At 39.8% G+C, this 14,253-nt stretch overlaps 1 protein-coding gene across 7 annotated transcripts in view; it reads right to left on the reverse strand.

Annotated features, from left to right (window-relative positions):
* Positions 1 to 785: 785 nt before the first annotated feature.
* GJC1 (gap junction protein gamma 1) overlaps positions 786 to 14,253 on the reverse strand; it is a 44,753-nt gene continuing 31,285 nt past the window's right edge. For 4 of the 7 annotated variants that reach the window (XM_046677745.1, XM_046677744.1, XM_046677750.1 and 1 more), the window contains 2 exons: positions 7,972 to 8,047; positions 786 to 6,537 (listed from right to left, as the gene is read on the reverse strand). In XM_046677745.1, the coding sequence (XP_046533701.1) occupies positions 5,327 to 6,517 (1,191 nt within the window). In that variant the 5' untranslated portion in view covers positions 6,518 to 6,537; positions 7,972 to 8,047 and the 3' untranslated portion in view covers positions 786 to 5,326. Of the gene's footprint in view, positions 6,538 to 7,971; positions 8,048 to 8,372; positions 8,555 to 14,253 lie in introns of all 7 variants that reach the window. The other 3 variants (XM_046677748.1, XM_046677746.1, XM_046677747.1) reach the window with 1 other exon arrangement.

Below are 14,253 nucleotides of genomic sequence, written 5' to 3' on the forward strand. Positions count from 1 at the left end.
AGAAAATAAAACAGATTTTAACTTTGATGCCAACACCTTTTCCAGGTATTAGTCTCTGTTCTGATGGCAAATCTGCTGAAGAATCCATTTTCAAAACTAAGAGACTTAACTGCTCCAACAGCTTTCAAACAGTTCACAAGTTTATTACCAAATATGGCTGGCTGACCAGTTTTACAATCTGCTGCTGAGGGTGGGCTCTGTGCGTGACCCACCAGTCAGCTATTCTGCGTCTGGGAAAAGAGAGGGCATTGTCGCATTAAATGCTACCTTCTCTTCAGCCCTCTCCTGTGCACACCCTTCTCTTCTCAGAAGGTAGATCAGCCATACCAGGACTGGTCTACGTCTGTGGGGAGCACCCCTCTCAGAAGGCACTCTTGGAGAAAAGGCCTTAAGAACCAAACGGAGCCAGAGACAGGGTGGGTTCCCAGTTTCTGTGCAGAGACTTCAGCCTCCCTCTCCTCCCACACAAGGCCACCTTCCCAGATTATGACGCCAGAAATATGCTGATCCGTTTAGCCCAAGCAATTCCAGAGGAGTTCCACACTAGTTAAGAAAAAGGACATCTTTTGAGCCCAAATATCTACTTGGAAATTTTCCTGCTCACGCATTCCCACTGAGATCAACTTACAGGTGAATGTACGAGAAGAAATTTTCGTATCAGGTTTTCTGTGTAAACCATTAAGTTCTTGGGTACTATTTTATACAAAGAATGGGGCAAAATCCTCAACATGATATTTCCTGGCAGCTGAGTTTTCAAGTCTGGGAAAAGATGCACAGACCACAAATAATCTTCTAAAACTGTATTTGGAACTGACAAAATCTTCCTAGAGACAAGGCCCTGAGCACAGAGTCTGTCCCAACCATAAAGTTTCACATCGACTGTATAGCACAAAATTAGCAACGAGTGATCTTTGGCACTAGAATGGGTAATTCCTTCGCTGTTCATACAATATCCAAACCACACCACATGACATTAGATTTCTGGTTTAACAGTTGAATTTTACTTTTAAATTATCTTAAAAAGTTGGAAGTCCTAGCTAAGTTTTTCAGTATCAATATGCTAACCGTATCTAACACTTAGTGCCCGAGGTAGAGACTTCTGTAAGAGATTTATTAAAGAAAACACAATTGAGAGTACAATAAAGAAAAGCATTTCCAATCTTGGAAGTATATAGAAAAATGTCTTTGCTGGTTCAACAAGCCAACTCTGAAATGCAGATTCTCAGTTTTTTATTTACGTAGAAATTTTGCATGGGAGTAGGACTCTTGTTTGGATGCCTGGATTCTGGGATACTATGGATTGCTTCTGTAAAAAGCATGATTATTAACGTGGAATGTGCAAGAACCAAACTAAGTTAACATCATTATTAAAAACAACAAAACAACATAACTGCATTAGGAACAACAAATAAAATCTTTTAAACTCTCCATGATGTTTTGTGTGGCCAGCATGAGTGACAAGTATGCAATTCAATTTTATGATTCTAACATTTGATGGTGACTGAATTATTACTCATTTATGATATATAGGTGAGTTGAAATTTAATTTCCAAACTCTGCACTGTATAGGCGCAGGGGTTTTATTATTTTCAGGTAATAAGACTCTTCATGAGATTACATGATTTTATAAAGATAAATTTAATCTAATACCTGGAACCTTCCAATCAACATGACCAGCAAGTGTGTATTTTTGACTTCAGGTGCTTTTCTTCAGTCAGGAAAGACTTTTCCTTTATAAAAAGGCATTTCTTGAAGTAGGTTCAAGTATAACATACCTGCCTTTTTCCAAAAGCTGGCTGGCCAAAAATTTATCATAAACTATAGTTGGTATTTTTAGAAGTGTACTGTCGTTTAAATGAGACAGAAAGCATAAAGCATCAACATTTATAAGCTTAATGGGTAAAAGCATAGGTATGACTAACAGGAATAATATTTAAGTCCATTCTTGGTATAAACTGCTTAGAGCAAGTTTTAAACCATCACTGATTCTTGTGATAAACAGCACTGAAGGACATCTTACTACCATCACCTTCTTCTTTCAACTACTTTTTTTGGAGCTTTAAGCTCAGACAAATGACCAATAATAGTTGGTCTTTTAATATCTTTTACCAGAGACTCTCTTTACTTCGTAACCCTTCTGAGAGCAAAGTGGCTGCTGAAACTTGGAAAAGTCAAGTCAACTGCCTAATTTCATACCAAGAAGGAATGACAGATTAAGTTACCTAACGATGATTTTTTTCTCTTGAAAGATACAGGTGTTCTTTTTAAAAGATAGAGATGTGGGAGTCCTAACCTGTGAGAATCATTTTAGATGGCAAAGTTCATTTTTATCGAAAGTAACTCTATAGACATTAGTCAAGGAAAATCCCCAGAAAAAATGACTTCAAATGAAGTAACACACTTGTGGTTTTAAATGAACAAATATAGAAACAGGCAAAACTAAGTCATAAAGCAAAGACAAAGCCACAAAACAAACGTTAATATTTCTTTAGGGGAAAATTTTATCTAATTCTGCCCTCAAACTTGCCCTAAGAAAAAAGCCTATTTTATACATCTCTTCTGAATAACAGATTTTAACATAGATGAACAAAGGACACACCGCATCTGAATAAGCCCAATATGTTAAGGAATATAAGCATGTTGCTGGTTATACCCTGACTCTAGTACGTGAAGGACCTAGCTCCTAGTTAAAGCAGCAAACGTCAGACGGCAGAGCATGTCTTAGAAGGCAATTCAAAGGAATATGATTTTGACAGGAAAAAGAACTGTTGTCAGGCTTCTTATACAAATACTTCTAAGTTCCAAAACAATATTATTATAGATTCAATGTAGACGCAATTAAGGGTTAAGCTAGACACTGATATGGCCATTTCTTTAACGTAGGTCCATAACATGTCTTTAGGAAAATGGCTTTGGCAAACTCATATGTTCAAAGGCTGAAAGAAATGTACTAAGAAAGCAGTGAGAGTTGGGAACTCCATGTCATAACTAAAACTTTAGTGAGAGAAAAATAGATTTTAAGTGTGTGCACATGTGAAGTGACTTAGAATATCTTTCTATATATTAAGTTGAAGAATTATCCAGACACAAAAGACAACAATCTCATCAGAACAAGCCAAGATGAAACACCAGGGGCACTGTTTGTAGAAACTAAGCGGATGCTTCTGGCGCCAAATGTCTGCTTGGCATTTCTGCTTGATTCCTTGCCTCTTCATCACTCTCAAATCCCCAACCTTTCCGCTGGCAAAGCCACTCTGTTCTCCTCCAGGCTCTGAATGGACGGATGTGAGTGTATGCATATTTTCTGTCCTTCAATTAAGAAATCTACTTGAAGTTCTAGTGACATAAGAATTAATTGGCAGTTCTTTATCTTAGCTAGGCTTAGGTATTTAAAATTTTGCCTGCTTTCTTACAATAATTATTGAATTTCCTTATTAAACATTTGGTTTGAAGGAAACGCATGTCAGTTATCCAGGATACATACATGTATCTCATTTTCTGAAATTTCCACTTCAGTCTCACCTGAGTTTACTTTTTGCTTAAAATGTTTAGAGATCCTGAGGAGCTTCTCTAGGCTAAAATATATATATATATATATATATATATATATATATAAAATATATATATATATATATAAAGAAAAGAAAGGTAAATGCATGGCCAGAAGATAAGCTTAAATCTCCTACTTTCTTTTTTTTGGGGGGAGAGGGGGAAGTGTGATGGAGAACAAAGAAAAAAAAACAAATGAAAAACAAGTGCACAAAGGATGCTGTTCTAGGATTCTCCTAAATAATGGAGAATAGGCATTTTAAAATCAAGATATAAAAAATAATACTTTTGGAGTTTCAAAGTCAGAGGTGGCCTGCAATAGCTTTCTGTCAGAAAATGAGGCACTGCTCCCTGGTGAAGCAAAGGCTCCTTCTTTTAAATCTCTACCCAGCTCTTACTCAGAAGATCATAAACAGCAAGATAAACCATGTGAACATGACGGGAGAGCAAAGCTCTCCAACATAATATAAGGTTGAAAATGGTCATAAAATACTGCAAATTACAAGTGTTACGTGAACATTAATGCATGTCATTGACAAATATATATGCCCATAGGAAATAAATACTGAAATTCTCTTTAGGTCTATAAATACTGAAATCCTCTTTAGGTCTATTTACAGATGTCCCAGGTCTGACTGGTCTTCCAGGCAGAAACCTACATTGGCAGAAGACTATGTAAATTATAAAAGTTCCATGGTAAACTATAAAAAATAAGGAATTTGGATTTAGGCCTTCTGCCATATGCAGTAGAAGTAGCTTAGCCTACAAGGGAACTTTTCTATTTCTAATGTTAACATACAAAGAAAATATCCATCACTGGCTTCTTAAGAAACCAGAGAGAGGCAGGTTTCTGGACAGAGATTTAAGGCAAATCAAACAGGTCCACAACTAAACATCCTATTAGGGCTCATTTTCCAGGTGTGGCTTTGCTTTGTGATAGAGGAATCTTAGTAACAACTCTAGCCAGGGTCTCCACGCCGCTAGTGGACTGAGGACACCTTTGTGTATCAGCCATTATATACACACCATCGACGCACACATTGGAATGCTTGACATTTAAGGAGTCACGCAGTGAATCATTTATCTCCTCTAAAAATACAAACAGGTTTTCAAAGACTGCATACAATTCTGGGCACATGAATGAGATTCACAGATTTCTCAAGGATAAGAGAGAAGATCTCTACTCCTTCTACTGTGGACTTTCTTTCCAAGACTGAAAACTGACTCCTCCTCCTCCAGCTCCTGACATACCTGAAATCTCCCCTGCAACATGAGAGGCACTTTTATTGGGTGTAGTATCTATTAAAACTTTAAACCCAGGGTAGAATTTGCTGAACAAAGTAATAACACTAGCCTAACAGGCATTACCTTAAGGATAAGGATTTTTTTCCTTTAATATAAAAGTATAACTACAGTGGTCCAATGTACAAATACAAAAAAAAGTTCTCATACTAAAAAAAAAGTACCATAATACTGTACATACAAAAACTGTTCAACAAGAATGATTTCAATATATTTCTTCATTTCCAGATCTGGAAGACACAAATGTAAAGTTCTGCAACTGTAGTATTGCCGGAACATGTGCCCAGGAACACTGTGTTTCCCATTCTCTTCCCTTGTCCCAGCCCCGCCTTCAGAGTCCCCTGAGCTTGGATCGTGAGCCAACAGCATCCCTGAAGATAACCAGAGCCAAATGTTTACTCAATGGAAGTCATTATTCAGTGAGTCGCTGCTTACCATAAACTATGAAAAGCACAAGTTTTAAGTCCAGCCAAGATTAAATCCAGACGGAGGTCTTCCCATCCCCTGATTTGCTACTAGCACTGCTTTTGTTGGACCCAGCTTTGGACCCCACTTTGGCTTTTTTCCCCCGGGGACCATGGGGGTTGTTTTGGTGACTATAGGCCTGGATTGCTAGATCCAAGCGTTCCTGAGCCATCCTGATCTCCCGTTGCAGAGTCTCCAGGTCAGCTGGGAGGTTCTCCTCATGGCTGCCGTACTGTTGTTCCTGGGCAATGTTGGCTTTGTTTTGCTTGTAGGCAATCTTAGCATTGGACAGTTCGGTGTACTGGATTTGATCTGGTTTGACGGCAATGTTATAGCCAGGGGGAGCAGATGGTGTATTCCAAGTGAAAGGATAATTATAAGCACCCGGATCTTCTAGTTCCCTCCTTTTACTGTTTAGTGAGTCCCGAATTGTCCCAAACCCTAAATGAAGCATCTCCCAAATGTTAAGCAATAGGCAAAGGCCTGTAACACCATACATTATCAGAAGGAAGATGGTCTTTTCAGTGGGTCTAGAAATAAAGCAGTCTATCTTGTGAGGGCATGGAATTCTGCTGCAAACATAAAATGGATGGACTTGGAAGCCATACAGAAAATACTGCCCTATCAGAAAACCCACCTCAAACACAGTCCTTGCCAGCAACTGCAGGACATAGATTTTCATGAGCCCATCCTCTCGAATCCGCCGTCGACCATCATGCTTGGGTTTAGGTTGGTTCTGCTCTTTATTTTCTTTTTCGCTTTCTAATTCCATTTCTGGATACATCATGGGATCCTCTTCATGGTCTTCTTCTGTTTCTTCCAGAGCCCTGTGCTGTTTCCAACGCATTGCATAGAGTTTGCTCCGAGCCGCCTTCTTGTCTGCTTCACCATGCTCCATTTTGGCAATCTTATGAATGGCATAGCCCAGGTACATCACTGAGGGGGTTGCCACCAGTATGATCTGGAACACCCAGAAGCGCACATGGGAGAGGGGTGCAAAGGCATCATAGCAGACATTCTCACAACCTGGCTGCTCTGTGTTGCACACAAATTTGCTTTGCTCGTCGTAATAGATGGACTCTCCTCCTACGGCTGTAAGGACAATCCGGAAGACAATCAATACTGTGAACCAGATCTTCCCCACAAATGTGGAATGGTTGTGGATCTCCTCTAGCAGGCGAGTCAGGAAGCTCCAACTCATGGTGATTGAATTGGTTTGCCCTGATAAAGACAGAAAAATACCAAAGGAAAATCAACAAATATTAAAATCTTAATTTTTTTTTTTAAGATTTTATTTTTCCTTTTCCTCCCCAAAGCTCCCCGGTACATAGTTGTATATTTTTAGTTGTGGGTCCTTCTAGTTGTGGCATGTGGGATGCCGCCTCAGCATGGCCTGATGAGCAGTGCCATGTCCACACCTAGGATCCGAATTGGTGAAACCCTGGGGCTGCTGAAGCAGAGCACGCGAACTTAACCACTCAGCCACAGGGCTGGCCCCACAATTTAATTTTTTATTGATAATATCACTAGGAACTACTTCTCTGCATACTTGAAATCTAACTTCAAGGCTCACACTAGAATGATTATTAGAATAAATAGCATCTCACTCTTAGGTAGGACAATTCACCTCAGTCTATGAGCACTTGTTTGGGTCTACCAGGGTCCTAGGAAGTCCAGTTTGTCTTCAAGTCTCCCTAGTTTAAAAGGTAAATTTTATATACACTTTTTATACTATGTATAAACTTTATACATACTACTATTTCATCTCTTCCCTAGTTTAAAAGGTAAAATTGTAGCTATCCCTTGAGATGTATTTCTCAGACAAAATACTGGATTCTTTACATATACTGTTATTTCATAAGACCTTCAGAACTTTGTGAGATGTAGATAAGACAATAGCACAGAGGTGTAGCTACTCAGTCAGGTCACAGTAAGACTACCACTGAGAACATAATGGGGACGCTTGGGCTAGACTGCACTGTGAAGAGGTACCTTATTAAGAAACTTAAATTTTGGACCTGGTGACAAAGTATGAAAAAGAATTAAGGAGACAATATAGCTGCAAACAACCGAGAGCGATGAAGAACTAAAACAAAAGACAGAAAAGAACTAGGAAGCCACTCCCTAGCTAGGCTGCACAGCATAGCAGATTCTAGGATTCTGTATAATATTAATATTTCTGTATTTTGCTTACGGTAGATGTTAGAAAATGTTTGCAATTGAATTATGAGCACATTAAATCCAACTAAATCCAACCAACAGGCAAATCCATTTAAAACAGCATTTTGAAGGATAGTTTTATTTTGAGATTCTTAGATCTATGCCCAGATTCTGATAAACATCAGCTAAGTGAGACAATGTATGTAAAACCTCTAATACATCCCTGACACAAAGTATATCTAGCTTTCCTCCTTCTCTCTCCCAGTTTACTTATATAGATTATAGGTGGTTATCAGTATTACTGAAGAAGTTTTTTGCTTTGTTTTGTTTTTTTGCTGAGGAAGATTCTCCCTGAGCTAATATCCGTGCCAATCTTCCTCTATTTTATTTTTAGTATGTGGGCCGCCAGCACGGCATGGCCGCTAACAGAGGCACCCAGGAACGGAACCCCGGCCACCGAAGCTGAGCCACCAAAGAAGTTTAAATACACTTTACCTGTTATCCAGAACTTCTGTTATCCAAAATTTTCTTAGAGAAATGATGTTTTGCTTACAACTTTTCCAGAGTCCCTCTGGAAGGGAAAAAAGAACAGAGAAAGTCATAAGTTTCCTCCCACAGAAAACAATCAATCACTAAAATGCCATTTTCAGGAAGAAACAGTTTTCTATGTACCATAGGAATCAATCAGCATGAGAAAGAAACAGGCATGAGTTTGCTACCACTGTTTCCCCCTCCCAATACATGTGGTAGGAGAAACTACGTAAAAATATGACAAGAAGATGAATCATTCATGAAAATCTGAAGCATATGAACTCCAGCACCTAAAGGAAAAAGCCAAAGCAGAAAACTCTCAACAAGTTTAAACCCGGTCACAAAGGCCTTGTGGAAATCCTCACCCTGAGTGCTCTATTCCCTCTCTATTCCCTGGAGCAGGCAAGGTCGCTGGGATCTGAGCAGCCAACTAGGAGCAAGCTGTTTAGTTAAAACACCCAACAGCTGGCTCTCCGTCAGTGGGACACCAGCATCCACAGGAGGTGATTTACAGATTCAACGGCCCAGAGAAAGAAAACACCTGCATCTGTATTGTGATTAAAAAAAAAAAAAAAAAAAAACCAGGACAAACAATTGCTCATTACTTTCTGCCAACTTTGAACAGCTATGGCCAAGAGTCATCCATAACATGCCAACTTTGTTCATTTACTACCATTTAACAATAAATAAATGTAAAAGAATCTCTGAGTGTTATGTTTTCATAGTAACTTAATAAAAATTGTTTTCGGTAAGACACGGAAAAAACCTGGCACAATTTCCAAAAGGTCAGTGAAGAAGAGAAAAGTAAGTGCAGGCATCCACATAACATGCAAGTATCAAGATTTACATAAGAATCTGACCACACAAAGATGTGCCCATAAGACTTCAAGTACAACTCCCATTTCCAGCCTTGATGTCCAACTGAACACCACCTTCTCCTCTCACTGAATACACAAGCTACAAAACCACAAAACAAGAAGTAAACAATATGTAATCTTTAAATGGTGACATAAACCACGTTTCTTACATAGAACTCCATAATGATTCATATCCACAAGTTCAGACTCAGAGTTTTTCCAAATGCCACATCTAAAGCATTTCCCCCAAAGCCTGAAATTCTATTTGTTCCAATAAGCCAAAATCATGGAAGCGCACGTGTTAATTAGTTAGAAAATGCATCCTCTACACCTCCATCCACACCAAAGACAAATGGATAGCTTTTTAATAATTATTGCTATGAAGGAATTTCTCAGCAGTTCAGCATCTCATACAATAATCCAACTTTTTGGAGGGAAGATGAATTGGTCGATAAGCTCTTGAAAGCTTATGTGAGTCATAAAGCAGCCATTTAAATACACAGAGAAGTATTGTATACTGGTTAAGCTGTAGGCCTAGAAAATGCTGACCCCTTAGAGCCTGGTTTTCCACGAGCATTCGTAAGTGCCACAGCACCCTATACCCATACCTTGAGTATAAGTGATGTGTTTAGTAACTTAACTCCAGCATCTCATAAAATGCGTGATAGGCAATTTTCTTTCTAAAATAACCATGCTCTTCCTTCGCAAACTGAATGGGAGCATCACCACTGTTTTGATCTACTGAAAATTCAGTAGGATTTTCTTTGATAGTCTTCCTTTTTCCAAATCCCCTTCCTCTCTTTGCAAGCACTAAGAGAATGCTTAAATATGGATTAAATATCAGAGTATATTACTGCACTGGGGGATGGGAGGACACGAGAAAGGGAGAGAGAGAGAGGTGCAGACAGGAAAAACTGAAGGAGTAGAATGTTGGGTTCTTGAATTGACATTTCTAAGCAGACTGTGTCACTGCCAAGCGTGGTCTCACTGTGTTCCTGCTCTACTCAAGTTCCCTTTCTTCTGGAACTATTTTTTTGCTTTGATCTCAGAAACCTAAGATTCAGGGCATAGTCTTCTCTGACTTCCCTGCTTCAGCAAACACACTGGGTTATAGAGTAGGGACTGAGAGCATGCACTTAACCTGTGAACGGCTCTCATGAAAAAATAAAAGTCATTTCCATACTCCATCTATGAATGGAAAATGACATGGGAGCATGTAACCAATGGTGGAGAGAGGTGGGAGGATGCCAAATACCTAAATGTTTTTTGCTAATTAGGAAAGCCTCAAATGATTTATATGTACTTTTATACTTAGTATCTTCTTGAATGTATCCTTTATGCTTTGGTTGAATTTATCTATAGACAAATTCCAGGAAGTGGTATTATTAGGTCAAAGGAAATTGTAAAGCTGCATGGTTCTTGGTTTGTACTGTCATTTGACTTTCTAAAAAAAGTCCTAGTAATTTATAACGCCTGACAACAAATGGTTACAATTTCCCCTCGACCATGATCATCATTATTGTTTGTTACGCTACTTCACTAGATGCAAAATGGTATTCCACAATTGTGTCAATTTGTATGTGGGGTTTTTTTTTGCATTTTTCTTTCTTTTTCAGTGAGGAGGATTAGCCCTGAGCTAACATCTGTTGCCCAATTTTCCTCTTTTTCTTTTTTGCTTGAGGAAGACTATTGCCAAGCTAACATCTATGCCAATCTTCCTCTATTTTCTATGTGGGACACTGCCACAGCATGGCTTGGTGAGTGGTATGTAGGTCTGCATCCAGGATCTGAACCCACTGGAGCCCAGGCCACGAAGCAGAGTGTGCAAACTTAACCACTATGGTACCAGGCCAGCCCCTCAATTTGTATGGTTTTTTTTCCTGCTTTTTCTCCCCAAATCCCCCCAGAACATAGTTGTATATTTTGGTTGTGGGTCCTTTTAGTTGTGGCATATGGGTCACCACCTCAGCGTGGCCTGACAAGCAGTGCCATGTCTGCGTCTAGGATCCAAACCAGTGAAACCCTGGGCTGTCAAAGCAGAGTGTGTGAACTTAACCACTTGGCCATGGGGCCAGCCCCCAATTTTTTTTTTTTTTCTTTTGAGGAAGATTAGCCCAGAGCTAACATCTGCTGCCAATCCTCTTTTTGCTGAGGAAGACTGGCCCTGAGCTAACATCTGTGTCCAGCTTCCTCTACTTTACATCTGGGACGCCTGCCACAGCATGGCTTGCCAAGCTGTGCCATGTCCGCACCCGGGATCCAAATGGGCGAACCCAAGGCCACTGAAGTGGAACATGCAAACTTAACCGCTGTGCCACTGGGCCAGCCCCTGCATGTTTTTAATATAGCAGGATACACTTCCCCCATATTCTTCCCTCTTTGTGGATTATCTATTTCTATCTTTTTGCCCATTTATCTGCAGAATGTGTTCTTAATATAGTACAGACATTAACCATTTGACATTTAATATAAATACCTCAGTCTGTTGTCTTCCTTCAAATTTTATTATTTTTATATAGTCACATCAGTCAATTTCTAGAATAAATTAAGGTAGAAAAGTTAATCTTTCTAGGATGGCTTTTTAAATAAAGAATATTGCGATTCATAGTAGCCCATAATTCAAAAGGATTCACACATACACAAAGAAAATACATACTTAAGAAAATCGTGTTTGCTTATGTAACATTTATTGGACAGAAACCAAATGTGCTATTTTTAGTCTATTTTCCAAATAACTAAAATTACAAATCTACCCTGTGTTGCACTAGAAAATATAATTTAAAAAACCAGTTGACATCAATATGGTAATATGTAATTCCTTCCTAAATTCTTTATATTTGAAGAGTTTTCTATCAGTTATATCCTAACAGGATCAAGTCAAAGTTTATTGCATTTTTCTTTTTTTTTTTTAAAGATTGGCACCTGAGCTAACAACTGTTGCCAATCTTTTTTTTTCTTCCTGCTTTTTCTCCCCAAAGCCCCCCAGTACATAGTTGTATATTTTAGTTGTGGGTCCTTCTGGTTGTGGCATGTGGGACGCCGCCTCAACATGGCCTGATGAGCGGTGCCATGTCCGCGCCCAGGATCAGAACCGGTGAAACCACGGGCCGCTGAAGCGGAGCGTGCGAACTTAACCACTCGGCCACGGGGCCGGCCCTGCATTTTTCTGTGAAACAGAACTCATAGGATTTTTGAAGATTAAATGTAGAGGCTGGGCCCGTGGCCGAGTGGTGAAGTTCGCCCACTCTGCTTCAGTGGCCCAGTGTTTCGTTGGTTCGAATCCTGGGCATGGACATGGCACTGCTCATCAAACCACGCTGAGGCAGCGTCCCACATGCCACAACTAGAAGGACCCACAACGAAGAATATACAACTATGTACTGGGGGGCTTTGGGGAGAAACAGGAAAAAATAAAATCTTAAAAAAAAAAACCAAGATTAAATGTAAACCACATTATTTGGATTATCTCAAGAGGTAGATTATATGATTAGATCTATTTTAAAGAGGAAGAAATGAGGTCCAGAAAGTTTATAAAATTTGCCTAAGATCATCCAGTTATGAAGTGGTGAAGCCAGAATTTGAGGTCAGCCTGTCTTGCTAGAGTCTGGGCTCTCAACCACTAGTGAAGAAGTACATTACAGATGACCTATGTACAGGTTCCATGTGAACAAGGAAGAGGGGACCTTATCCTAATCTTTGGGATCAGAATTAACTAAATAATAAACTTACAAAGATCAAAGGGTGAAATTTCAGAGTTTAAGATCTTATGTGTACAATGAATTGAAAGTTAAAAAACAAAAACAGGGGGCGGCCCAGTGGAATAATGGTTAAGTTTGTGCACTCCACTTTGCCAGCCGGGGTTCGTGGGTTTGGATCCTGGCGGAGACCTGTACACCACTCATCAAGCCATGCTGTGGTGGCATCCCACATGCAAAATAGAGGAAGATGAGCACAGATGTTAGCTCTGTGACAATCTTCCTCAAGCAAAAAGAGGAAGATTGACAACATATGTTAGCTCAGAGCTAGTCTTCTTCACCAAAAAACAAAACCCAAAAGAACTGCAACGTTTCTTGGAAGTTGGGAAGGAAGAATAAAACTAGGAAAAGGCTATCTTCAACAAAAATTATTTAATTAAGTAGGATAACTTATTTGGGCATTGAGGATATGGACTAGAGAAGTTGGAAAATTGAGTTCAGGGGACAGCAGTCTGAGATGATGATACTTCTGAAAGGGGAGATACACAGATGTATACATATGAAGTGCTCAGAGCTGTGCCTGGCCTCAAGAAAAGCACCATTATTACCATTACTACCAGTGATGCTGCCAACTTTTTGTCTTATCCCCTTAAATGGACTGGGAGCCCCTAGATGTTAGACACCACATCCTTCACCTCTGCTTCCCTAGAACTTAGCCCAATGACCTGCTAAATAAATGTTTGGTAAACAAACGAATAAATGCATTCCTGTGGGATCTGCTTTATACTCTTTATTACAATCTCTTCTATGCATATTTTTTCTCCTAGATTCCCACTGCATCAGCCTGTCCAAAAAAGGAATAAGCAACCTCATGAGGCAGTGAACCCTGGTTCACTGGACAGTTTAAGCAGAAAACAGGATGTCTTATGGAGTCAGGTGTTAAGTAACACACTGGCTTAGAAACTAATCATTTTTACTTAAAAGTTTTAGTTCCTAATCTCAGTTCAACATCTTTCAGGAAACCATTTGCTTACTTTTCCCTAGTTGTCTCCCTTTCCCATTTCCCACAATTTTCTCTTCAAAACTTCTATCTTAAATCTCCAATCCCAGCTCAATTCCAAATTTTCACATGCTCTTACATTATTCTTCACTGAAGAAAAGAAATGCAACAGATGGAAATGCTTTCAACTCTCTTCTCTTCCCATTTAAAAACCAGACAAAATATATGAAGCAATATTATCAGACATTAGGCAACAGGCAGCACAAGACAGGGCTGTCTGAGACAAGGGAAACCAACAGGTGAGACGTCTGATTGCCCCAACTCACTGCAAGCATGGAGAGCTTCTAGGCTGCAGAGCAGGTGGCGGGAACCTAAACAGAGCCTGGCACACTCACCGAACTGAGGAGACACAGGACAGGCCTCTACTTTGGAGGAGCAACATCTCTACTTCGGAGATGCCAAGGTAGCTAGAATTCACAGGGCAGAGTACTGGAGAGGAGAGAGCTGCACAGGGAGCAAACTCAGGAGATCTCTAGAGGGGTCTCCTCGGTCTTCAGCTGAGTACTGATCAGTGAATGTATGTGAGGACACTACCCAAGGAAGGGACAAGAACTAGGAGGGAGGGGCCGGCCCCGAGGCCAAGTGGTTAAGTTCCTGTGCTCAGCTTTGGTGGCCCAGGGTTTCATCGGTTCAG

The sequence above is a fragment of the Equus quagga genome, chromosome 11 (assembly GCF_021613505.1).
Source record: "Equus quagga isolate Etosha38 chromosome 11, UCLA_HA_Equagga_1.0, whole genome shotgun sequence".
Lineage (NCBI taxonomy): Eukaryota > Metazoa > Chordata > Mammalia > Perissodactyla > Equidae > Equus > Equus quagga.